Below are 25,828 nucleotides of genomic sequence, written 5' to 3'. Positions count from 1 at the left end.
AAAGACGGCTAGAGAATTGTCTAAAAACTATAAGTGTTTTATATATATATACACACAAAATAATAGGTTTATTTAATTAAATAAAGCACTGAGGGAATATAAATACAAATGATCAGAATATAAAGTACTATTTATTTAAAAGTGTAAGTAATATATTTTAAAATTTAGTTCAAGTTTTTGTGTTAATAGTCTCAAATATGTATCAGAAGGTTTTTCTTTTTTTTTCTGGCAGTTATTGCTATACATGATGCTAGATACTTTCCTCAGTGGCATAGAGGTATGTCTGCGTTAAAATCCGGATTTCAATATTTATAGTGGGCACAGCACAGATAGCCCATTATGCATCTTTATGCTTAACTACAAATAAGCAAACAAAATTAATAACCAAGTGGTAAAAATATGCTAAAATAGAGACATTATGGTGTTACAAGAAACTAATGTTCATGTAGAGACTCGATCTGCAATAAGTGGAATTATAGTATAACTAATTCCTATGGTATACAGCAGCCAGCATGTGGTAGCTTTACAGGCCTATATCATCTGCGAAAGAGATTGGATTTGTCTCAGTGTATAAAGGTGACATTTTGAACATGTTGATAAATAAAAAGAGTTAGATTTGCAATTATTCAGCGTGTACTCACCTCATTGTGGCGCAGAAATATATGAATGACTTAATTATATTGAAAAGAAGAGTAGTGAGATATATGATAATGGGTTGGCGTGCTTAGTTGGAGTTTTAAATGCAACAAGACGTAAAAAATTATATTTTATATTATCAGATGTTACATACGTGACGAAATAAATGATGTGTTAAGTCAGTTAGTTTGATGTCTTTTTTCGAAATTTTTATTTAAATAAGAAAGACAATTATTGGACTGGTCAAGGAGGATGTAAATATCGAATACCAGGTTGGATGAGTTATATATGTTAATATAAGTTAATTATATTGTCTTGGCATGTTTTTAATTCCTTCTCTCGTAATGACGTTCATTTCCCATCTTTCAGCGTTAGTTGTTTGCTATACAGAAGTTTCATTTCCTGATGCGAAGGATTCCGTATATTGATATTTTAATGATATATTATTGGAAAATACCAGATACTAAATAAACTTGATCATATGATAACAGAGTTTCAAATAAAACAAATATTAGTAAAATTAAAAACGTTAGAGCGCGCTGGGACCGTTTTAAATAAAAGATTGAAGCACATACTTAATTAAAGCACATACTTAATTATTTCATTGGTAAAGACCTAGCATGGCCACGTGGTTATGGCGCTCGACTATTAAGCTGAGGGTCACGGGTTCGAATCCCTGTCACACAAACGTGCTCGTTCTTTCCGCCGTGGGACTTAATTACGTGATAGTCAATCCCACTATTCGTTGGCGAAAGAGTAGCCCAAGAGTTGGCGGTTGGTGGGGATTACTAGTTGTCTTCCCTTTAGTCTTACGCTATGCTAAATTAGGGACGGCTAGCGTAGACAGTATCCCTGTAGCTTTTCGCGATATTCATAAAAAACAAACACATCAGTGGAAAAACTGATTAAAAGGAAATGGAAAATTTAGCACTTAAATGTGAAGGTATTTAAGTAATCCCTTATTACCATTACCTACCACATCTACCACAAATCTCTAACAGAACTTAGTAATAGTCGACATAAACACTGAAATTCAGGAAGAATACGAAGAATTAGAAAAACTGAAATCCCACATCTTATTTTTTTTTAGAATAGAGCATACACTCATTACACAGAAGCTTTAAAGAATGAAAATTGTAAAACAACTCCAACTGCAAGTGAAATCCATTCTATAAGTATATATTTTTTTTATAATAGGTCATGTTCAAAATGGTAAACCAAAGTAAAAACTCTTTCTTAGAAGGCTTATAAATTTTAAGTTTGTTTTTTATTTGTTTTATTTAATAGAAGGAAGGCAGCTAGTCATCATAACTCACCGCCAACTTTTGAGCTGTTTTTTTACCAAAGAATAGTGAGATTGGCCGTCCCATTGTAACATCCTCACGACTGAAAGGGCGAGCATCTTTGGTGTGATGGGGAATCGAACCCGCTACCCTGGGATTAGGAGTCGAGCGCTCCAATTACCTGGCCATGTCGGACACATAAAGTTTAGGAAATGGTTTGGAAAACTTTCCAAGTGTTTCGTTGATGAGTTAAAAATTGGCTGTTCGTTGTCATTCATTATAGAGGAAATAAAACGTTCTTTATAACTGACGTTTTGTTGCTAGTAAACGTTTAGCGTAAGATTTGGAACTCAACACTTTTGGTTTTTCAGAAACTTTTGAGGTAGGTGAACATTGTACAAGTACAAAAAATGAAATAATAAAGTTTAAATATCTAATAAATCAGATACTTCAAGATCAATATCACTTCTATTTAATGACTAAAAACTGTTTTATTAATTATATATTATTTTTGAAGAAATAAATAGCATCCAGGGCCAACGCTTGAGCTATTTTTTTATCAACGAATATTGGGATTGACCATACATTATAACGTCCCCATGGCTGAAAATGCGAGATTGTTTGATGTGATAGGGATTCGAACCAGCGACCTTCAGATTACGAATCGAATGCCTTAACCATCTGGCCATGACAGGCCTTTTTAAAGAAGGAATTAGTTTTTCTAGTCATATCAGCTAATATTAGAAATAAAATTGCTTTTTTATGACAAAATTAATAGTTAATGGAGGCAGAATTTAATGCCATTGAAAAACTCATAAAGAAATTTTAAGAACAGTCTGGATAAAAGTCCAAAGAAGTAAAATTTCTTGGTTTATAGCCTCGTGCTTGAAATCGACTCAGAAATCAAAATAAGGATACGTATGGTCAACTATCGGAATAAAATTATTCGTAGTTGGTTTAGAAAGTTATTATGGATTCAAATAAACTAGAATCTTTTGAAGGAGAAATATTGTAAGTTTATTAGATTTTAGAAACTTTAACCATCTTTATTAAAATTAAGAAGAAAAACAAGTATTAATCAAACTGTAAGTAGTGCGTGATATAGACTTCAGGTGTAACACTCTCCTAAGAGTTAGATAGGTAATCTAAACGATGCTTTTTACATAATGTGTTTAGAAGGGAGTAGTAGAGACACTTATATATACTTTTCGATTTTGTTTGTTTGTTTTGGAATTTCGCACAAAGCTATTCGAGGGCTATCTGTGCTAGCCGTCCCTAATTTAGCAGTGTAAGACTAGAGGGAAGGCAGCTAGTCATCACCACCCACCGCCAACTCTTGGGCTACTCTTTTACCAAGGAATAGTGGATTGACCGTCACATTATAACGCCCCACGGCTGGGAGGGCGAGCATGTTTGTCGCGACTCGGGCGCGAACCCGCGACCCTCAGATTACGAAGCGCACGCCTTAACGCGCTAGGCCATGCCAGGCTATACTTTTCGAAAAAAGGTTTGGTTTGTTTGAAATTAAGCACAAAACTTCACAATGTATCTCAGAAGCTGGTATGGGTAGTAACACTTTTACTAATAAAGCAGACAACAATGTGTCGACCATCTTAGATCATTTTCAGATCTGTAATAACATATGAAGATGACCTAAGAAGGTCGAAACGTTGTTCTTTGCTGTATTGTTAAAAGTGTTAAAACCCATGCCAGCCATCCTGGGATACATTCTTCCTTCAAGTGGGCTTCTTGTCATCACGAAAGCTACACAGTGGGCTATGTGGCTCTGCCCACCACCGGTATCAAAAGTCGGGTTCTAGTGCTGTAATTCCGCAGACATAATATTGTGCCACTGCAGGTGTTTCGAAAACGGCGTTTGTATCTTATGTCTGTGAATGGTAAATTAACCATTTGTAAGGGCCGGTCTCTCGAATGTATATAATATAAGCCAAACTCTTTGGTCTTTGTAATTACAATTAAAACTATTTTTAAACGAACAGTTATTTTAGTGGGTCACATGGAACCACTAAGAAAAAACAAACTCTGAGTATTTTATAGCGTAGCTTAAGAAAGATTGTATAATGTCACTATGAGAAACACAATTTAAAATTATTCTCTTCTTAGGGAACCTCATTTCATGAATTCTTGTATATTAAACAATAGAGGATACCCGTTGTATTATATTCCATTGATTATAAATAATGCAATAATATTGTCATACATTGTTAACAAAGCAATCGTTAACCAAGAAATATTAGGCTTACCTTACTTCACATTGGAAAAATGAAGGACATTTGAGCAGATTATTGGCTGAGATTACAACACATTGTTATTCCGCTTGAATTAACCAATAGCCGTGAAAATGTAATGAACAAGGTATAGAATAATCAGTAATTACACGTAACATTAAAACCTTCTATAGCAGTTAGAAGAAAATAAGATTTAATAGTACTTTGAATGACTGATTACGAATAGCACAAAATACAGAAATATTGTCGAAAAACATGACATAAATATACAGTGGAGACTAAACTACTTTGTAAAGCGAATAAATATGATTGGTAACGAATACGTCAGTAATTTCAATACAATGATTGATATTAACTGGAATATGCCATATGTATTCTAGTTGTATTGTTAATGAACTTTCATCAAAATCAATTTTAAGTTTTGTCAAACTACTTTAAAAGATGAGGATCGTATGGTTATTGTTTAGAGATAATAATTTTGAATTACTTGAATAGTTTAACTTTAATAGTATTATCTGTACAGTTTAGTTATTGGCGTAACCCAAAAATCAAATTATAGCGCAGGTTACAACAAGGAGACAGCATTATGTAATATAATCAATCGGCTAAAATTACAACATAAACAACAAATACCGGTGGAGATAAACAAAATGGTGAATTATAATTCTTTCTAAGACTGATGTTGATGGCTTATTATAGATCAAAATATCATGAAATTGCTGATTTTAAAATAGATCTTTGTTTGATATGTATATTACGAGTTTTTAAATTGTTTATTTATTATTACATTATACATATTGTTTTTGTAAATATGTAAATTGATGACAGGAAAAACTTGTAAAATATTAAAACATAATAAATAATATTATAGGTTATAGATAAAATAAATCTTGAATTTATTTCGTAAATAGAACAACAGAAAAAATACAACAACATTTGCCGTCTGTTTTAACTATATTTGCCTGTGTATTATCCACGTGTACGTGGGAGAATCCGTTATTTATTAAAAGTTAATAAAATGTTCGTTTTATAATGCTGTAATAACTGATTTCTATGTGTCAACTTGTAGAAACTGATTCGGTTATTTATAATTAAAAGTTGTTAAAGTAACCATCCATCCGTCTGTTTGTTTAGGTTATTATTGTTACTTATATTCACTTTGTAGTTTTTTAGCCGCTGATAAATGGTATTATTTTAAATTTAAATTTATATTTTGAAGATGGAACTGACTCACAGTATATTTGTATGTATATGATTGTATCTTTAAAATCAGTATATCTGTCATGTGTTATGAATGATGTGACAGTGTTTATTTCAGTTCCAAATTTTTATACGTTGTTATCATTACTATATTAAATTAGCCTTATTAATATGTATGATATAAATGATTTACAGTAATTATTGTCGTGTACGTGAACTCAGTGGCTCACAGTACTGAATACAAAATGTACGTGGTTATTGTTCTACGTGATAAAATAATTTTGTATTATTAATCACGAGATGCAATTAATTAGAAACACTGACCACAATTGTATACGTATTAGAAATTAATTTATCATAATTTATTCATCTCACTTATTTCAAGTAGAGGTTTTCTTTTGTGTTGCAATATAATGATATATGTTTAATTTTTTATTCAGAAATTCCTGCATTAGGTTCCATAGACTGACGGTGGCAGCTAACATATTCGATTCTTTGATTTCCTTATGGTGAAAAAAACATCTAAAGTTGCTAGGTGGTAAAGTTACAGTCCGAAAGGCCCGGTATGGCAAGGTGGATAAGGCACTCGACTAGCAAACCGCGGGTTCGAGTCCCCGTCACACCAAACATGCTCGCCCTTTCAGCCGTGGGGGCGTTATAATGTGACGGTAAATCCCACTATTCGTTAGTAAAAGAGTAGCCCAAGAGTTGGCGGTGGGTGGTGATGACTAGCTGCCTTTCCTCCAGTCTTACACTGCTAAATTAGTGAGGGCTAGCGCAGACAGCCCTCGTGTAGCTTTGCGTATAATGAAAAAAACAAACAAAGCAGTCCGAAAATTAAAGTATAGTTAAACTAATCAGTTTCAAAATAAAAAAAAAAACAAGTGAATTTAACTGAATAATTGGTATACAAATAATTTCGTTTTATCGTTGAGAAAACCGTATTTTAACCGTAGCCAAACGAAATAGGGAGAGTCTTAAACTTTGTATATACTGCACAGAAAAAATAGAACTATTATATTAAGTATAGTTTTGGCTAATTTAACTGCTGTTTTCTAATTAATATACCGATAGGCTTTGTTATTTTGTTATATTTTGAATTTCGCGCAAAGCTACTCGAGGGCTACCTGCGCTAGCCGTCCCTAATTTAGCAATGTAAGACTAGAAGGAAGGCAGCTAGTCATCACCACCCACCGCCAACTTCAGGGCTACTCTTTTACCAACGAATAGTAGGATTGACCGTCACATTATAACGCCCCCACGGCTGAAAGGGCGAGCATGTTTGGTGCGACCAGGATTTGAACTCGCGAACCTCGGTTTACGAGTCGAACGCCTTAACACACTTGGCCTTGCCGGGCCTACCGATAGGCACTGACTCTTGTTTGGTATAACTTTCCAACTATGTAAGGGTAACTTAAATGTCAAAATCTTTGCCCATTGTTTCTTTTATAGCTTTTTATTATCTTGTTGCACAGTGCTGCCCCTAGTTTTCCTCTTAAAGCTCCCTTGCCATTTGTATTTAGATAGTAACTTTTGATTGGTTATGAATATTTCTGTAAACGTAGACACTTAATAACAATACTTGTGTTCTAGTCGTATTCTTGGTACTGTCGTTTTCTACTTCTCAAAATATATTAATAAAATCTTCAACGTTTATCTCGTCTTAGTAACCATCTTTGTATTTATTCTTGCAATTTATAACAGTTGACTTTTGTGTTTCTTTGTAATCTTCTCAAGACGCCATATTACCTCCACAACCATGCTGATCTTACCATGTGGTTTAATATCTTTCTGCTGATGATCACATTGTGGAATGATGAAAACTAATAGAGCTTAAGACTGAAAGATCTGTGATAGTCACGGGCTTTGTTTTTTATGTGAACTAACATTACAAGTATATACGAATGAAAATAATAATAACAACCAGCAACAACCTGAACATAACAGCAAGATGAAGAGAATGCCAACATTGTTGTATAAACAACAATCTTAGAATGTGATAGTTGATTAAATTACCTTATCGTGACATGAAAAACAACAACACACAACACAACTGGAATATAAACACATCTAATGGCGAGGAATAAAACAGACAGACTTCCAGCTTATTCAAGTGTTACAGATAAAAAAAATACTTAGAACGCACACCTAAAAACATAACGAAAGTTAATTTACTGTATTAAGTACTTGAAAGCAATAATGCCACAGTAATGGTGTCTGATTTCTCTTTGTTGCCATGTTGTTTATAAGTAAACTCATTAGCTGTTTTTATCAAGCAATTATTTTCATTCTGAGTTAAGGGTCCAATTATTTAATGTCATACTGATTAATTTAACTTGACAAAATTGTTGCTATAAAAAGTAAGGATAATGTAATGGTTTAGGAGCGCGTGACGCAACATAGGTTTTCAATTATGCAATAAGATTCAGGTTAACGCCGAAAGAGGGACACAGTAATTGCAATCCCGGAATTGCTGAGGAGAAACAAGTTACATTATATCACGAAATAAAGAGATTTTTCTTTATGTCAGTTACAGGAACGTTAACAAGATAAAAAGGTTTACATAAATACTGCAAAAATCTACTTAAGATTGATGTCTTATAACCACTGGAATGTCTCTGGAGGATGAATTTATAATACATGCACATAATAACTGAAGACATTGCTACTGTTCGGTTCAGCTCGTGATCTTAATGTTTGTAATAAGAAAGTATCTTGTTTGATGAAGTATATGTCCGAACTATGTAGTAACATTCAAACTGGAACACATGGCTTATTATTGTTTCACGTCAGAACAAACACTTGTTTGTTGTTTTATATTGAATGTTAGTACTAACGCAGGTAGAATTACAAGACAAAACATATTAAATTGAACAGAGAACTCTTTACTTCAGAATTATTCTATACCCATGTAAATAACTACGTATCTTATTTCCTTTCAACTATAGCTTTTAGATGGTGAATGGGTGTATGTGCTTGAGCAAATATTGTGACTTGCCTTTATTGTGCAATTTGTACGTAAACACGACATTAAAAAAACTTGCGTGACAAGAATAAATGAGTAACAATTATCTGGCTAACTAACCAACTTTGACTCAACTTTTTTCACAAACATAGGCTGGACTTGGTTCATTAATTGTATGTTAGGCGTAAATGGCAGCAGGCCTTAAACATTTAGGCAATGAGTTTCATATACGCTAAAATGTTATTCGCTAATTAACCTAAAATGCCAATGTAAAACGTGCAATTTTAAAATTTCAATTTTATCTTTAAGAAATAAAAGGACAAAATACAATAGACATGCATGAATTAAACATCGTTTTTATGGAACAACGAATGTAAATATTAACCGTTGACATCTATATTATTAATTTTGTTATATATATATATATATATATATATATATGTATTGAGTTCACCAATTTAAATATTATTGTTTGCAGAACAAAGGGAAGCCATTTACTGAATTCCACCAACCACTAACTCTTCTGTTACAGTTTACTAACGGTACTGCAACGAATCACTACATTATATTATTTCCTAAAATGAAAGAGTTATTTGATGTATGAACTGTAGGAATCGAGCTCCGAAATATAGCATTACAATTCCTCATTCTTACTCCAAAGCCACCGGGAACAACGGAAAGAAAAAGATTTTATGAAAAGTCATTAGGTTAGTTGTTTAAATGGTTGTTATCCATCATAAATATAAATTTAATATTGTTTTAAAATAGCTATTTTAGTTTATTGTTTGTAAACAAAATGTTTCTTTCAGCTACCGTTAAAATAAATATCTTGACTTTAATAGATATGGTATCCAAAAGAGCAAGAAATGTTTTGCGCCACTGTTTTCTTCTTGTGATCTTGTATAGATAAGATTCTCTCTTCTGCCAGAGGTAGTACCAAATCTTGATTTATGACAACGTCTGTGCCTTAAGTATAGCTGTTAGTACACTATGCTGGCATCTATGCGTAGAAAGAGAAAAAAATACCGTAAAAATGATAGATAAGGGGTTAATTGAGAAAAGACTGATATAATGATGAATCGAGAAATTATTAGTAGGAAAATACGTTATTATAAATAGGCATGTCACTTCTCTGTTTCTTTTGTAGTTCAGCACTATGTTTCAAAATGGGCTATCTATGCTTTGCCCACCAGGAGCATCGAAACCCGCTTTTTAGTGTTGAAAGCCTTCGGCCTTACCGTTTGAACCACAGGGAGTGTGTCATTTGGTTTGTGAAGAAGTTCGCGCAAAGAAGCGAGGATTATCTGCGCTAGCCGTTTCTAATTTAGCAGTGAAAGATTACACCACATCACACCTGCCACTAACTCTTGAGTTACTCTTTTACCAATGGGATTTACCGTTACATTACAGCTCAGCCGTGGTTGAAAGGGTGAGCATGCTTGGTAAGACGGGTATTCGAACTCTCGACTCGCAGATTGTGAGTTGAGCGCTCTAATTAATGCTCGGTCGTAAATGTAAAGGTGATGTGAGACAAATGGATAAGTTGAGATGAAAACAAACAGAGGTCAAATACGCTAAAGGCACTTGAATATTATAAAGACAGAATACAAATATAAAATGTGTTGTTTTTATTTTGATTATGTACATGTGAAAAAAATGAGACGAAACCTATGTTTCATGTGGTTCTTGTTTTTAAAGAACTCTTAACTGAATACAATAAAGACATGCGTAAGTAAGAGTTATAATATGAAAAAAAAAGACACGCACCCTACAGGAAAAACAAGAAGATACAGTGGAACGCCGTTAAGCCGCAGTATTTGGGGGGTCAACCTGCTTAACCGCGGCTTAAACCTTTGTGACTGAAAAGCCGAAGTCGCCAACAGCTCCGCCGAGGAGCCTCATCCGAGCCATTGCGTGATCATTATATCGGATTTACTTTAATTATTGATCACTTTTTTCACGGATTTACCGCGGATTAACTTTAATGTATGAAGAGGTGTGATTCGGTTACGATGGCGGCCTCCATAAAGCTGACATAGAGAGCGGATAAGGTAGATTAACGGTCGATTTCTATTGTAATATATTTTATTTATTTCCCAAATTAAAGCAAATCCTTTTTAAATATCCCCTTCAAGTTATAAAGCCATGATTAAATTCGTAAGCCGCGTTTTTACACGTGCTTAAATTAGCGGTGAGCCGCGATAATCGTCGCGGTCATCATACGCACTGTAAAAGTAAATCACCTTTAGAGAAGGTCAAGTGGATGTAGAAAATTTATCTCATGGTCAATATTGTTAGAGAAGGTCAAGTGGATGTAGAAAATTTATCTCATGGTCAATATTGTTAGAGAAGGTCAAGTGGATGTAGAAAATTTATCTCATGGTCAATATTGTTAGAGAAGGTCAAGTGGATGTAGAGAATTTGTCTCATGGTCAATAATTGAGATAGTTGGAATTGGTTACGAAACACCTGTACTATCTGTACAGTTTCTATATATTTGTAGCCATATGAATTTAGAAATCTTAAAAAGTGGTAAGATCAAGATCATAACGTTTGTTCTGATATAAACTTTACGAAAACTTTTGCTATCTCTTTAAAACAAAATATATTGATAATAAAATTTGCTGCCAACTGGCAATGAACCGTATTAGTGATGTTAGAAAAGCGCCGTACTAATGACGTTGTTTGTTTTGAATTTTGCGCAAAGCTACACGAGGGTTATCTGCGCTAGCCGTCCCTAATTTTGTGGTGTAAAACTACAGGAAAGGCAGTTAATCATCACCACCCACCGCCAACTCTTGGGCTACTCTTTTACCAACGAATAGTGGGATCGCCTGTCACACAATGACGTCCCACAGCTGAAAGAACGAGCACGTTTGGTGTGACCGTGATTCGAACCCACGATCCTCAGATTACGATTCGAGTACCTTAACCACCTGACCATGAAGGGCTACACATACCAATGAACCGTATTAGTGATATTAGAAAAGTGAGTCATTAAGTCATGAAAAACTAATTTCAAGAACAGAACTCGGTAATATTCCTGCCACTTGCTTCTTATTCAAGCGAGCTGAATTCGGGTTAAAATAGTGCGAAAAGATTAATTAACTTTTGAGGTCCTCATAAATATTTTTTAGTGATATTTCAGCTTTTCTTAATGAAAAGGTATACTGAAATTGTTTAGATTAGGTACGAGCATTTTAAATGTGTATAACACGTTGAAAATAGTGATTTGCGTGCCGGGCTGCGTATCAAAAGAACTGAAGTTCGATATGCAGCTCCTAACTGCGTATGAACTTTCTCGTGTCGGGAGTATTACAATCGTGAGAATGAACCCATTATTATATTAAGCGTCGCCATGTAATGAAGTGTTGGCTAACCGATTTCTGCTAAAAATTAGAAACATATATATGTGTGTGTGTGTGTGTGTGTGTATGTGTGTATAAGTCTTGTATACTCTGACACGACTCTCTAGGTCATGCGACACCCAATGCACAATTCATTTTGAAAATATCAAATATGGAATGCCCTTGTGAAAATATTCGAGTTTGACTACATCAGATTAATTTTAAAAGATCCCTTACACATTATATAATTATATTGAAACGCAATGACGATCCTTCTGCGATAAGAGAAAATACAGGAGGATAAAACGTAAATCAATAGTACACCACCATAAACCAGTACCTCATATTTGTGGTGTACCAAACCCTTTCAAAATATTGTAAAAGGTTAAACCAGTATGCAATATTTGTGGTGTACCAAACCCTTTAAAACTTTTACAAAATGTTAAACCCGTATGTAATATTTGTAATGTACCAAACCCTTTCAAAATATTGTAAAATGTTAAACCAGTGTGTAATATTTGTAATGTACCAAACCCTTTCAAAATATTGTAAAATGTTAAACCAGTGTGTAATATTTGTAATGTACCAAACCCTTTCAAAATATTGTAAAATGTTAAACCAGTGTGTAATATTTGTGGTGTGCCAAACCCTTTCAAAATATTGTAAAATTTAACACAACTCATTAAATTTTTTATGTCAGCAGGTGCTCAATATTTTAGTTGCATTAGCGTGTGTTTTTCTTTTAGCAAAGCCACATCAAGCTATCTGCTGTGTCCACCGATGGGAATCGAACCCCTGATTTTATGATTGTAAATCAGAAGACCTAACGCTGTTCCTGTAGGGGACTATACTATAGGAATAAGTAAGTTTTACAACGAAGCAGTATCAGATACCTACCCCCCCTTTCCCCCCAGTGGCACAGCAAAATGTCTGTTAATAAGTCGGTTTCGATATCCGTTGTGAGCAGGACACATATGTGTAATTTTGAGGTTAAAATTAAACAACAAATATTAGATATTTTTTAAAGAAAACCTGTAATTCATTTTTGCCATGTGTGTACGTGACTGTAACAGAAATCGGCCCATAAAGATGTTCTCGTTTCGCTGTCGATTTTATCGTATGCTTTGGTGGTTACTATTGTCATAGAAAACAATTCAGATGCAAATGGTAGACAATAACATAATGCATTAGTAATGCAACTCTGTAAAAACACTTTAGAAGTCATAAGTTACATTGGTATCTTTCGATTTGTCCCTTGAGTGTATATTAACTCAACACTACGTAGATTAGCCATGCTTTGTGTTTATAGTTTCTACTATTTTATTTTGAAGCATATAATATATATATATTTAAGTTTGTTCAATGTGTTATCAACAATTTATTGCTTTACGATCGGAAAAATCCGTCAATATAAGAAAGACACAAGAAAGGTGGCGTTGTAGTTGGTTTCTTCATAGAAGTTGTGTTGTTGCATGCAGAGCCTCGTCTACTAGTCGTAAAAAATACATATGTAATATAAAGTACTATATGTATACGCGGGCGGTGTTTCTCATTTCTTTTATTTGTTTCTTGAATATGCATAAATATATGTTACACATCGTCACAAGCATGAAACACAGCATTTTGCGTGCACAAAAAACACACGAACGAATGAATGGATGTGGAGGAACGTAAAAGTCGTGATGTGCTACGAAACATTTCATGATTTCTACCCATTTGTCATGTGCGATACCACAGGCAGAACACGCCATTCCAAAGGAAACCAGAACGGAAAAAGTTCCATCATCAAGTGAAAAGGCCAGTAATTGCTCGCAGAACAGCAAAATCACAAGTTGAGATGGGCTTTCAGTTAACGGGTGACATCACGCTTAAAGTAGATACAGGGCAGGCGTGGTTATACTGCCACAAAAACGATTTATTAACATTAAAAACGGACAGTTTTCAACATTTCATTTCGCACACTTTTGGATTATGTATTTGTTATTTGTATGTGGTTTCACTTTAAATATTTTTGAAAGACATAAAAACAAAACGAAAAATTGTACTTCATGACCTATGACACGGTGTGACAATGATGTCAGAATTACCAAGTAATTAGGAAAAACCGGAGTTTGTTCAACCAAGGCCTTTGACATACACAGCTGAAACTTTATAGGTGCTACAAAGTTGCAATTACGTGCTCTGGCGTTCGACATAAATAGTGTAGTTCTGTGGCACAGTTGTAACTTACCAAATCCAAATGTATCAAACTGTACTTGAGATGTGAAATTGCTATACCAAGTTGGTGTTGGTAACTACAGTTATTAAACCCTGAAAGAGAGAGTTTCAGCGACTAAGAGAACAGCAGCTAATTCCTGCTAAATATTAAAGTTACTTTGTGTAAGGAAACACCTGAGACCTAGCCTAGTTCCTAGTTTCAATAATATTCTGTTTGGCTAAAAGAAACGTTCCACAGAAAAAATATTAACGTATGTTTTACAATCCACTGGCACAGAAATCCACGGATGCTGTGTCTGATAGGCATATAGTGCTGTGTCTGATAGACATATGGTGCTGTGTCTGATAGGCATATCATTGTGTGGAATGGCATAAATACACGTTTCATTCTCCAATTACTTTGATGTTTGTGACATATGAATCAACTATGACGTATTTCCCATTGGAGATTCGTCTTGATTGTGTTGTGTACTGTTGCTCATAACACGTGGGCGGCTTCAGCGACGGGCTTTAGTGATCGTGTTACAAGATGCCACACTTTGACACAGATTAGTTACAGGCCTATTTCTGGAGGGTTCCGGGACTTCTCGCTCGTCCTTCTTGTTATGTTTTATAATGCCATTAAATACAAGAACTATCTCTTTTTTTAAAAAAACTCTAAATCTTTGATCTGAACATATCTTTATTATCTGAGTGTATGGATATTTTGCATTTAAAAGAGCTGTTACGTGTTTCCCCTCAAAAACAAGGGGTGAATTTTCAGTGGAAATACAAAAAACAAAACAAAACACAAAACAACACTGTCCGTGTTTAATTCTCATACATTTTGTTCTAACGTGTCTCTTACGTGACTTTCTGATTTAGGTTTGTCTCTTACGTGACTTTCTGATTGAGGTTTGTCTGTTACGTGACTTTCCGATTTAGGCTTGTCTGTTACGTGACTTTCTGATTTAGGTTTGTCTGTTACGTGACTTTCTGATTTAGGTTTGTCTGTTACGTGACTTTCTTATTTAGATCTGTTTGTTACGTGACATTCTGATTTAGGTTTGTCTGTTACGTGATTTTCTGATTTAGGTTTGTCTGTTACGTGACTTTCTGATTTAGGCTTGTCTGTTACGTGATTTTCTGATTTAGGATTGTCTGTTACGTGACTTTCTGATTTAGGTTTGTCTGTTACGTGATTTTCTGATTTAGGTTTGTCTGTTACGTGACTTTCTGATTTAGGCTTGTCTGTTACGTGACTTTCTGATTTAGGTTTGTCTGTTACGTGACTTTTTTATTTAGATTTGTTTGTTACGTGACTTTCTGATTTAGGTTTGTCTGTTACGTGACTTTCTCATTTAGGTTTCTCTGTTACGTAACTTTCTGATTTAGGTTTGACTGTTACGTGACTGTCTGATTTAGGTTTGTCTGTTACGTGACTTTCCGATTCAGGTTTGTCTGTTACGTGACTTTCTGATTTAGGCTTGTCTGTTACGTGACTTTCTGATTTAGGTTTGTCTGTTACGTGACTTTCTGATTTAGGCTTGTCTGTTACGTGACTTTCTGATTTTGGTTTTTAAATTCGTTTAAGTATAACGTAATCAACCACCTGTATACAGATTAATTTGTGATTTCTTTGAAAATGTTCATGTTTTCATGTCTTCTACAAAATGTTTGTATAACTTATTTTAAGTTCAATAAACCCACGTTTATATATAGATATAATGTCGGACAAGAAGGAAATAGAGTTCTTACGTAAATAGAGTGTAATGGCGTGTGTCAAATATAAAGTTAGTTTTACGTTAATGTTACTTGCAACGCCTTTTTTTTCCATTTCAAAGCAAGCAGAACTTTGATGATGATTCAGATCTAACAGTAATTATATACGTGACGCATGAAAGGTGTTTAACCTTGCTGAATTTCACAGAGGAGCTGCAGTCAATATTTCGCTCACCAAAGATGGTAATTTAAGTTGAACGTCATAAAGTAAGGTGGTGGCGGAAAAAAACAACACTATATGGAGCGACTGAAAAGTTGGGTTTTCATAGCAACCCAAAGAGTTTTAACGAAGACAGTTTTTAAAATGTGAATCTTTTTCGGCTGACTTGGACTTGATGCATTGGAAATATATCAGAGACCTCCTGTTGTCGTGAAATTCTAGGAAACATCTCACTTCTTACAATAAGGGAACTAAAGGAAAGATATGAACCCCTTTGGGTACCATAATGTACTGTGTCCAAACTTCACATTCATATCTCTATGTGATTGACACAGATAACGTCTGCCTTAAACAATCTATACTCTAACTCGGATGAGTCTAACTGCCCCCTATAGGACATTAGGATAACTTGTCTAAGTAACTGAAGGATCAGGTCTTGAAATCCAATTATTTTTGGAAGTGTTAATAAGGGTGCTTGAGGCCAAATGTGTCCCTGTTCTTTTGTAAGATTATCAACGTAACAGGGTGCCTGTGCTTTCAGCTTGTATATATAAACTATTTGCATGAAATAGCTATATATACAAGAAACTTATATATAAAAGGTGCAACCCAGCTGATAGAAAGTCTTTTATATTCATGTGCAATGTTCAAACTAAAAAATAAAATCACCTTCCCCGCTAGTATATTGTCAGTGATTATATGTAGAAAACAGCAAAAAAAAAAAACATTTTTTTTTGAAATGAATAATCTATTTCGAAAGATAATAACTAGTTCCATTCTTTTTTTTCGAAAGCTAAACTTATCCAATATATATACTTAATTTATCGTACGTTATTTTGAACCAAAACAGCTCCTATAATTTAAACGGCAAAGTCAGAAGCCCTTAGAGTCCAGAAATAACCGCTTCTGATGTTGAATGACCAGACATTCATAAGCAGTTAGTATCACTCTTCGTTTACAAAGTTACTTTTGTGGATCCGACCATCTAGTGACATTTTTTTTTAAGATGCTGGGAGTGCTTGAACCTTGGACCATTCAATCTGCAGTTCTTGATAACCACTAGGCCAAAGTTTAATTATAATTTAATTAAAACCGTTTTTATGTCAGAAAATTTTCATCAATACGATTAGTATTACATCTTAAAATAATAGTGATCATAATACAATATAAATATCTACTTAACAAATTTAATAGAATAACTTTGGTAGTAAGAATATAGTTTGCAAACCTTGAAAACACCTTTTAAAGGTGAAGATCAGCCTTTATAGCTTATTCATAAATTACATGGAAAATATTCAAAGGGAGAAATGACAAGCATTCAAAATTAACAAACAAAACAATATTGAGTTTAAAACTCTACAAACTAAAATACGACACAATACAAACTACTTTAAATGTAGAATAGCATTATGTTTTATGTTCTGAAACGGCGTGAATAAGACTGTGTTTGCGAACTTAAGATACAATATACCGAACCTGCAGATTTTAATTGGCTTACCTTTCACTACGTGAACAAGTACGCTGGATGGCCCAGTGTTAGAAGGATCGCAAGTATAGTTTCCGGAATCTCCAGGTCTTGCATCTTCAATATAAAGCTTGCTGACAGCTGTATCCTGACGGACTTTCTGGACAAAAATATGTCCTCTTGGAAGGTCGTAGTTAATCATACGATTGTTGTGGTACCAGAAGATGAATGATGGGAGTTCCGGACTGTCACTGATCACACATGTTAAATTTATTGGACTTCCGGGATCAACAAAGAGGTCGCTTCCACCATGAATATCGGTTTGGGGAACTAAAAACATTGTGAAATGTAAAAAAAAAAATACAAAGGTGTAATTGACTGTCACGCTTATTTGTAAACACATAACTGATAAAGCATTCAAGTCAGAGCTTTAAAAGAAAATTGAGTATATCTGTATACTCATATTATTGAGTATACTCTGTATACTTATATACCTATTGTATATAAATATTTTTATAACTGTTTTTAAACCAGTTCAAAGTTAGAACAGATAAATAACGTTGTTTTAAAAATGTAAAGTTACCCTCATATTCTATCCCAACATGTGCAACACAAAGATTCTTCCTTGGTTTAGGATTCAGAGAAAAAATAAAATTACCTTGAGTCCCATTTTTGCTTAAATATTTAGTAAAAAATATGTGATAAAATAAAAATATCCTTCCGTGAATGAGAACTTTGAATACTAAACGTTGTTTTTAAATCATAGTAGAAATTATTAATTGTTCGTAGAACAGAAGAGTACACAGTTTGTCAATTACTTACTTAGCCTTTACACATAACAACGAATGACTAAGCAGATTTAGTCTAAAATTCTTGGAAATTAAAATTACCAGTGTGCAGTGAGCAGCGCACGATCCACTGAAAAAAAAAGCTAATGTTGAATCCTGTAATTTTTCATGATCTGTGATCACTCATTCTACAATAAGAAAGTTTATTACGAGAGGCTATACTAAGCGAGTTTTAAAATATTGCATCTTTGAACAATTTCTGTTTTCTTTTACACGATATAAAATGTGCGAATACAGTTTTGGTTTAATGTTGTTGTTGTTGTTGCTCAGATGCATGCGGGCGAAAAAAAAATCAATCAAAATCTAATCACTTTCTTCTTTCATTGTCTCCATGAGAGATTAAATAAAGATTCCTGGCTAGGCAGAAATAAAAATACATTATCTCGAGAGTACAATCGTTCACTATAAGACCGTCTTTAAGTCACAAACAACGCATCCAAAGTTCCAGAAAAGTCGATACCACCATAATGCATTATGCTCGTCCGAAAAACGTCGAAAAGAAGACTATATTTTATAATAATAATAATAATAATAAAAGGTATCGTTGTCTTCGAATAAATATTAAAAATACAGTGATGAATTGTTTGTTGTGAATTTTGCTCAAAGCCATTCTAGGGTTATCTGTAATAGTCATCCCTAATTTAGCAGTGATAGACTCAACAGTATTTCACCGTCAACTCTTGGACTACTCTTTTACCAAAGGAAAATGATTGAACGTCATATTATAACGCCCCCACGGCTGAAAGGGCGTATATTTCAGTGACGTGGCTTCAAGCCCACAAATTACGAGTCGAGCTTTCTGACCACCAGGCCATGTCTAGCCCGAAAATAATGGAAAATTTAACTACGCATCAGTATTATTAACTGACATAATAAACGCTGTCCTTGAATTTTCATGAAACCTGTTCAGATTATTCATGTATTAATTTGTAAATATTAAACAAATTACAAGACTGGGCATATGATGATAGCAAAATTAGACAATGCTTCCATATTAACCAAAACATTCCAATAAAAACAACACATTATACCATTTTGTCTCTAGTTTTATTGTGCATTTTGGAATTCACCAACAAGCAAGCACTATTTAAACGAACAAGTCTTAAAATATTTCGCAAAACCAACTGATTACTAAAACTCTATAAGAAAAACTTTAATATAGAAACATATTTAACAAAAATTACCATCTAAACGAAATCCTCTGTATATGCATGTTCACAATAAAAGATATCGGAGACGTGAAAAACAAACAAACAAACGAAGCAAAAACTATCATAGTAACAGTTGTTATTAAAGGTTATTTTGAAAAAAAAATTTCGATCGTGTTTGGTAAGAAGTTCTAAGAAGCAATAATAAAAAAACAACAACAACAAAACGTACTATCACCTCAGAGATAATAACAACCATGAAAGACCTTTTCAACAACTGCGAATACACATTCTTGATATGGATGATTGAGTGTTTTCGCAGAATGGAAGGTGAAAGCCAAGGTTGTGTCCTATCTCTGTCTCTTCCTAAAACATACCATGATAGTCGCTTTTGAAAATATTAAAAGGACAGTGTCACTCGTAGAAAGAAGGATTTAAAACTTTTGTTTTGCAGATGAAACAGACTTTTGGAAGAAGCATACCAACTTGAGAAGTCTGTGTTGGCTGTAGAATGACCTAAAAGACTGGATTCCTTAGAATAGCCTCAGGTTACTATCATAGAAGAAAGAAGGTCAAACGCAGATTTCAAGACAAGAATCGTCATTGATGCACTTCCTACCTTTAGAGAAATTCTTAAATATTTAAGACGAAAAGGTATTTCCACAAAGATTAAGATTCAGTTCATCAGAACGTTGAGATGTGACACAGTTATTTCTAATTAAACCTCTACAACTTTTGTAAGTTGAAATGTTAAACACCTCGGGGCTGATTTTTGCGTGAAATACAACAGTTTACTATGATCCTATCAATGCTTTACTTGTAAGTAAAGATGTGAATGCCACCTCCAGACATATCTAACTGCTTAAACATAGTATGAAGAAGGAAAAGGTACAACTATATAACCGTCATACTTCACATAATGAATTAAGAAATATATTTGGCAGCATTCAACAATAGTTTTGTTCGATGGTAGATAGGAGAACAATAATATACTGAAATATTTTTGCGAACTTTTATATGTGTGGATTGCACATCAGTAAATGGTTTTTTTTAGAGATCCATCTGCAACAAATTGATGGCACCCTGACTGTTGGTACCTACATGCGGATTCGTACGCATTATTTCATTACCTCAGGGATTAGTTTTCCAGTTAAACAAGGATACCAAACATACAGCAAATAAGTGAAACAACATCCAGACAAAGAAGTGACAGCTGAGAGACTCACAACTATAGCTCAGTCTTCACGAAGTCAAGATGTGAATATTATTATGGTTGTATGAGTTTATATGGAAACTGAGATGATTAAACAGCAACCAAACAACTTGTTGATTTATGACAAGTATTACAAGACATTTGAAACAACATTTCACAATCATACATCATAAAATTTATGGTAGCGTCAAAGCAAGACGTACGACTTTGTGTGAGTTAAGTAGAAAATACTAGTGAATTGAAAAAAAAATTTCCACATAGTGTAAAATTTAACATATTAATGACTGGTTGAGAACTGTCTGCGATTACCCATTTGTTGGGTGTGTGTATTTTATTATAGCAAAGCCAGCGAGGGCTATCTGCTAAGTACACCGAGGGAAATCGAACTCCTGATTTTAACGTTGTAAATCCATAGACTTACTGCTGTACCAGCGGGGTACACATTTGTTGAAACTCATGAATGTCAATTATCTGTTTTCATACTTACTTCTAATAGCGTATATATCCATGATTCCTTTTAAAATATTTGGATAAGAAACTTTAACACAAGTATTTGAGTAATGACCTTCTGTCATCGCAAGGCAAATTCGATTCCTCACAGAATTCGTAAAAAAACTTCCGATATATAACACACAATTCTTCTTCTCTCCTACAACCGTGAAACTTGTCAGGTATTCACAATCTTTTTACAAACGTTTAAATTGTTTATTTGTTTTTTTTTTCAATTTCGCGCAAAGCTACACGAGAGCTATCTGAGCTAACCGTCTCTAATTCAGCAGTGTAAGACTAGAGGGAAGGCAGCTAGCTAGTCATCACCGCCCACCGCCAACTCTTGGGATAATCTTTTACCAAAGAATAGTGAGATTGACCGTCACTTTCTAACGCTCCCATGGTTGAAAGGGCGTGCATGTTTGGTGTGACGGGGATTCGAACCCACGACCCTCGGATTACGAGTCGAGTGCCTTAACCACCTGGTCATATCCAGGCTTGAGAGTTTGATTTTATTGAATTTTCGCGCAAAGCTACATTAAATCTGCCTGCGTTATCCTTGCTTAATTTATAAATGATAGGCAGTTAGATAATACCACTCACCACTAATTATGGAACTACTCTAATTAAACGGTAGACTTGACTGATAAATTATAATTTTTCCATGGCTGGAAAGACAAGCATGTTTGCGAATGGGATGCGAACCTACGATCTTGTGCAGCTTACATATTAAGCGACTAAACTACCATAATTTCGTCACAAGGGACTTATCCGGTCCACTTTTAATAGAGTCCGTCTATATTACAGAAGTATCACCTCAAGGAAAAGTTTCGTTCACTGCTGGTTATCAGTTATCATATTAGCTTCTCGTAACAATAGCCACCATCTGGTGTTGAAAGCCAAGGAAACTGACGACTGGACAGTGATGCAAATTACAATAAACCTCAGACCATTATCCCATCCAAAAGATGGTCAGAATTCTACACTTACCTTAGATACAGGCAGGAAGACGTCGCCTCAGTAACCGTACTAGAAGAAACTATAAACATGTAATGTGATTTATCGGTTGTGTTTAACGAATTAGATATAAACAATATACTAAGGAAATGGGTTTTTTTGTTTCTCTTAGAAGAGTTTGTTCTTTTAATTTCGTTACACGAGGACTGTCTGCGCTAGCCGTTCCTAATTTAGCAGTATAAGACTAGAGGGAAGGCAGCTAGTTATCACCATCCATTACCAGCTCTTGAGCTACCTTTTTACCAAAATACAATGAAATTGACCGCCACATTATAATGGCTCCATGGCTGAAAGGGCGAGCATGTTTGGCATGACGTGGGTTCGAACCCACGGCCCTCAGATTACGAATCCAGCGCCCTAACTACCTGGCGGTGCTAGATTACATTTAGGAAAAAAAAATAATATAAAGAGTGTAACATAATATCAGGCATAACTATATTATATTTCTATTTTAATGAAGAATAACCCTCACAGTGTTAAGATTATTCGCAAAAACCAAAAAGCGTGGTTGTGACTTCAGCATCTATCTTCTCTTACCACCAAACTCAATGGACCTTATGAAATCCAACATAGCTTTTCATCGCATTTTTGACGATTATCATTTGATATTCGTGAACCAACTTTAGACCAGATTTCTAAACGATCGAGAGCTGAAGTGTGTTTTTTATAGTGTTAAAAGGTGATATAACTAAGTTCTATGAAGGAGTCTTAAAAATAGACCAGTCATATTACGCAAGAGCTCTCAGTGAAAATACAAAATCAGTTGCCAATATGTGTTCGCTCTTTATAATTTTGGGCCCGGCATGGTCAAGCGTGTTAAGACTTGCGACTCGTACTCTGAGGGTCGCGGGTTCGCATCCCCATCGCGCCAAACATGCTCGCCCTTTCAGCCGTGGGGGCGTTATAAAGTGATGGTCATTCCCACTATTCGTTGGTAAAGAGTAGCCCAAGAATTGGCGGTGGGTGATGATGACTAGCTGCCTTCCCTCTATTCTTACACTGCAAAATTAGGGACGGCTAGCACAGATAGCTGTCGAGTAGCTTTGTGCGAAATTCAAAAACAAACAAACAAACAAACTTTATAATTTTGGGTGACACTGATTATTCTGTATAAGTTTCTAACCTTTCCATCGCAAAGCTCCGCTGACTTTATATAAATTCGCACAAAGTTACGTCCTCTAGTGGCACAGCGGTATGTCTTCGGATTTACAACGCTAGAAACTAGGCTTTAATACCTGTGGTGGACATAGCACAAACAGCTCATTGTACAGCTTGGTACTTAACCTCAAACAAACGAATAAACACAAATCTATACCGTAACTTCCTGTTACTTCTTTAATTCAGGTTTTTATTTTACAATTAGGGGTTGAATACATTCTTCTTTCTTGAACCTCCTGTTTGGTGGAATTTTAAAGTTCTTTGTTCTGGAAATGCGTTGAACTAAAAAACAAAACCTACTTCAATAGCATTGTTAGGTGTTTATGGAAGCTCGACTTGTTTGTTATCTGAGGGTCGGGAGCTCGAATCCCCGTCACACCAAACATACTCGCCACTTCACTCGTGGGGGCGTTATAAGTGCTATTAATCCCACTATTCGTTGGTAAAAGAGTAGTGGCAGTGGGGGGTGATGACTAGGTGCTTTCTCCCTAGTTTTATACTGCTAAATTAGGAACGGTTAGGGTAGATATTTCTCGCGTAGTTTTGCGCGAAATTCAATAACAAAGAAACAGGCAATGGGCATTTTACTATGGTGGTAATAACTACACTTAAATGAAATCACATTTGTATATTCTTAGATAGCCGTACTAAAAGAGTACAATGGAGCTCTTAAAACAGACAAATAGTATGTTCTTAGTAGGTTTGAGAATGAGATATAGTTAAATGTTAATGAGGGTCTAGCAAGTACAACTCTGAGGTAATTTTGAACCCCAAAATTAAGTTTTTTTCACTTACCAAATCGTAAATTCTTTCTATTTTTACTGAAGAAACGTATTAAATGTTTAACACTGGAAGCCAGGTCGTTGGTGCATTAAATAACTCTCTGGGTTTCATAACTATTATAGTAGAAACCTACAATAGACTGTCTACCTAAATTTCTATTATACGGTCTTTCCCTTGAAGTCTATTATAGATTAGTTAAAACTGAGATGCTTTTAAGTCTAACTTTCTCACATCATCACATTAGTATGAATTCCGTGCGCTGTCAGGAAAATTTGCTGCTGAACGATACAGATGTTGAATTACATTTTGCTTGAAAGATTTGTATACACTAATGTAACTATGTGGTTTAACATCGGCAGCCCATGGACTACGGATGATAAGTTTAACACCTGTATATACATTGTAAGATCCAGCTAACCCACATCTTCTAAGCTGACGAAAATATTGTAGAACAGATGGCATCCTACAGATGTAACACTAATGTATTATCTCTGTAAGTAAGGTCGTAAGAGGGGTGTACTGGATGCTTGTACTCGTTGGCGGAATGATATTTTATTTCGATTTGAGTAGCCAGCCTGTTTCAAGCGGAAGTTTGTCTTAATTCGCCATTGCAAGGCCATCAAGCTAGAGTTACGTCTGGAAGGTAATAACAAGCCTGTCTTACGAAGAGAAGTAATAAACAATATACAGCTAAATGACACACCATTTCCAAGGACGTAGTGTTCAGCATCTCCATGAAATCAGAAAACCTTATGCACTTAAGTTAGAAATTATTCCAGTAAACTCAGACAAAAGTTTGAGGGCTTATATATATATATACACACACACAAGGGACTAGAAATATATTAAAATAAATAATAATTGTAATTCAAACCAGATTAAAATTGAAGGAAAAGAAAACCCTTATTGAATTCATTTGATTTGTAGGCCATTTCCTATTGGTAATCACGTGACATTCACTGAATTGTATTCAACATTGCCTTCTCCAACACGTAAATGTAAATTCACAAGCCATAAAAGAGATTCCTCGAGGTAGAAAACTCACTTCGACAAATAAATTTTCTGAGAATCTTGCTTGGAAGTTCAGGTTTTTTCACAGTATATATACATATATATAAGTATTTACCTCTTCGTTTTGGTCCTGATAAAACCAACATCAATAAAAAAATGTGCTTTTACATTTACCACACGTCTCTGAGCATATACATGTATTTGTTAAATAGTATTTAAGATTAGAAGAAAGTTTAAAAAATGTAAAAAAATATCCAAATCGTCGTCGGAAAGTTGTCATGTTCCTGACCAGAAAAATGTCAATCTTCAAATAAAGTTTAAAGAAACGCTATAAAAAAATAAGGGTTATTTCACGGGTGGTATGATGCAAGCCAGCTTCGCATCATTGATTTTTATATTGATCTTGTTACAAGAGTGAGTGAGAACGACTAGGCTCATACACTTATGACAATCTCTGTGTGTAAGGAACCAGACATGTAAAATAAATGATTTTGCTAGAGATTCAGGACAATTCTAGATTTTCCAGATAGACACAGTCAGTTGCAATTATTTATTCACTAGATATGTTTAGTACATATTACGCTAGAAGCAATATATTTCTGGGAATCACAGTATAGACAAAAGCAATATTTAATCCCATTTTCTCTCAAAAGAAAGCTAAGCTGTTATTTAACCCTGACAAAAAAACAACAAAACAAAGACAAAATGTATTGTTCATTATTCTTTCTTTTCAGAGTTACCCCCCGCTAGTACAGCGGTATGTCTCCGAATTTACAACGCTAAAATCAGCGGTTCGATTCCCCTCGGTGGGCTGAGCAGATAGCCCGATGTGGCTTTGCTATGAGAAAAACACACAGTTTTAGAGTTTGAGCAGAAGA

The 25,828-nt window shown here is 34.6% G+C and overlaps 1 protein-coding gene across 2 annotated transcripts in view; it reads right to left on the bottom strand.

Annotated features, from left to right (window-relative positions):
* The window catches only part of LOC143239068 (limbic system-associated membrane protein-like), a 187,436-nt gene that overhangs the window by 31,443 nt on the left and 130,165 nt on the right, over positions 1 to 25,828 (bottom strand). For both annotated transcript variants that reach the window (XM_076479863.1, XM_076479862.1), the window contains exon 4: positions 17,317 to 17,613. In XM_076479863.1, the coding sequence (XP_076335978.1) occupies positions 17,317 to 17,613 (297 nt within the window). The remainder of the gene's footprint in view (positions 1 to 17,316; positions 17,614 to 25,828) is intronic.

Source organism: Tachypleus tridentatus, chromosome 13, assembly GCF_004210375.1.
Source record: "Tachypleus tridentatus isolate NWPU-2018 chromosome 13, ASM421037v1, whole genome shotgun sequence".
NCBI lineage: Eukaryota > Metazoa > Arthropoda > Merostomata > Xiphosura > Limulidae > Tachypleus > Tachypleus tridentatus.
Note: the sequence above shows the minus strand (reverse complement) of the source record. Positions and strands in the feature narration are given on the sequence as shown.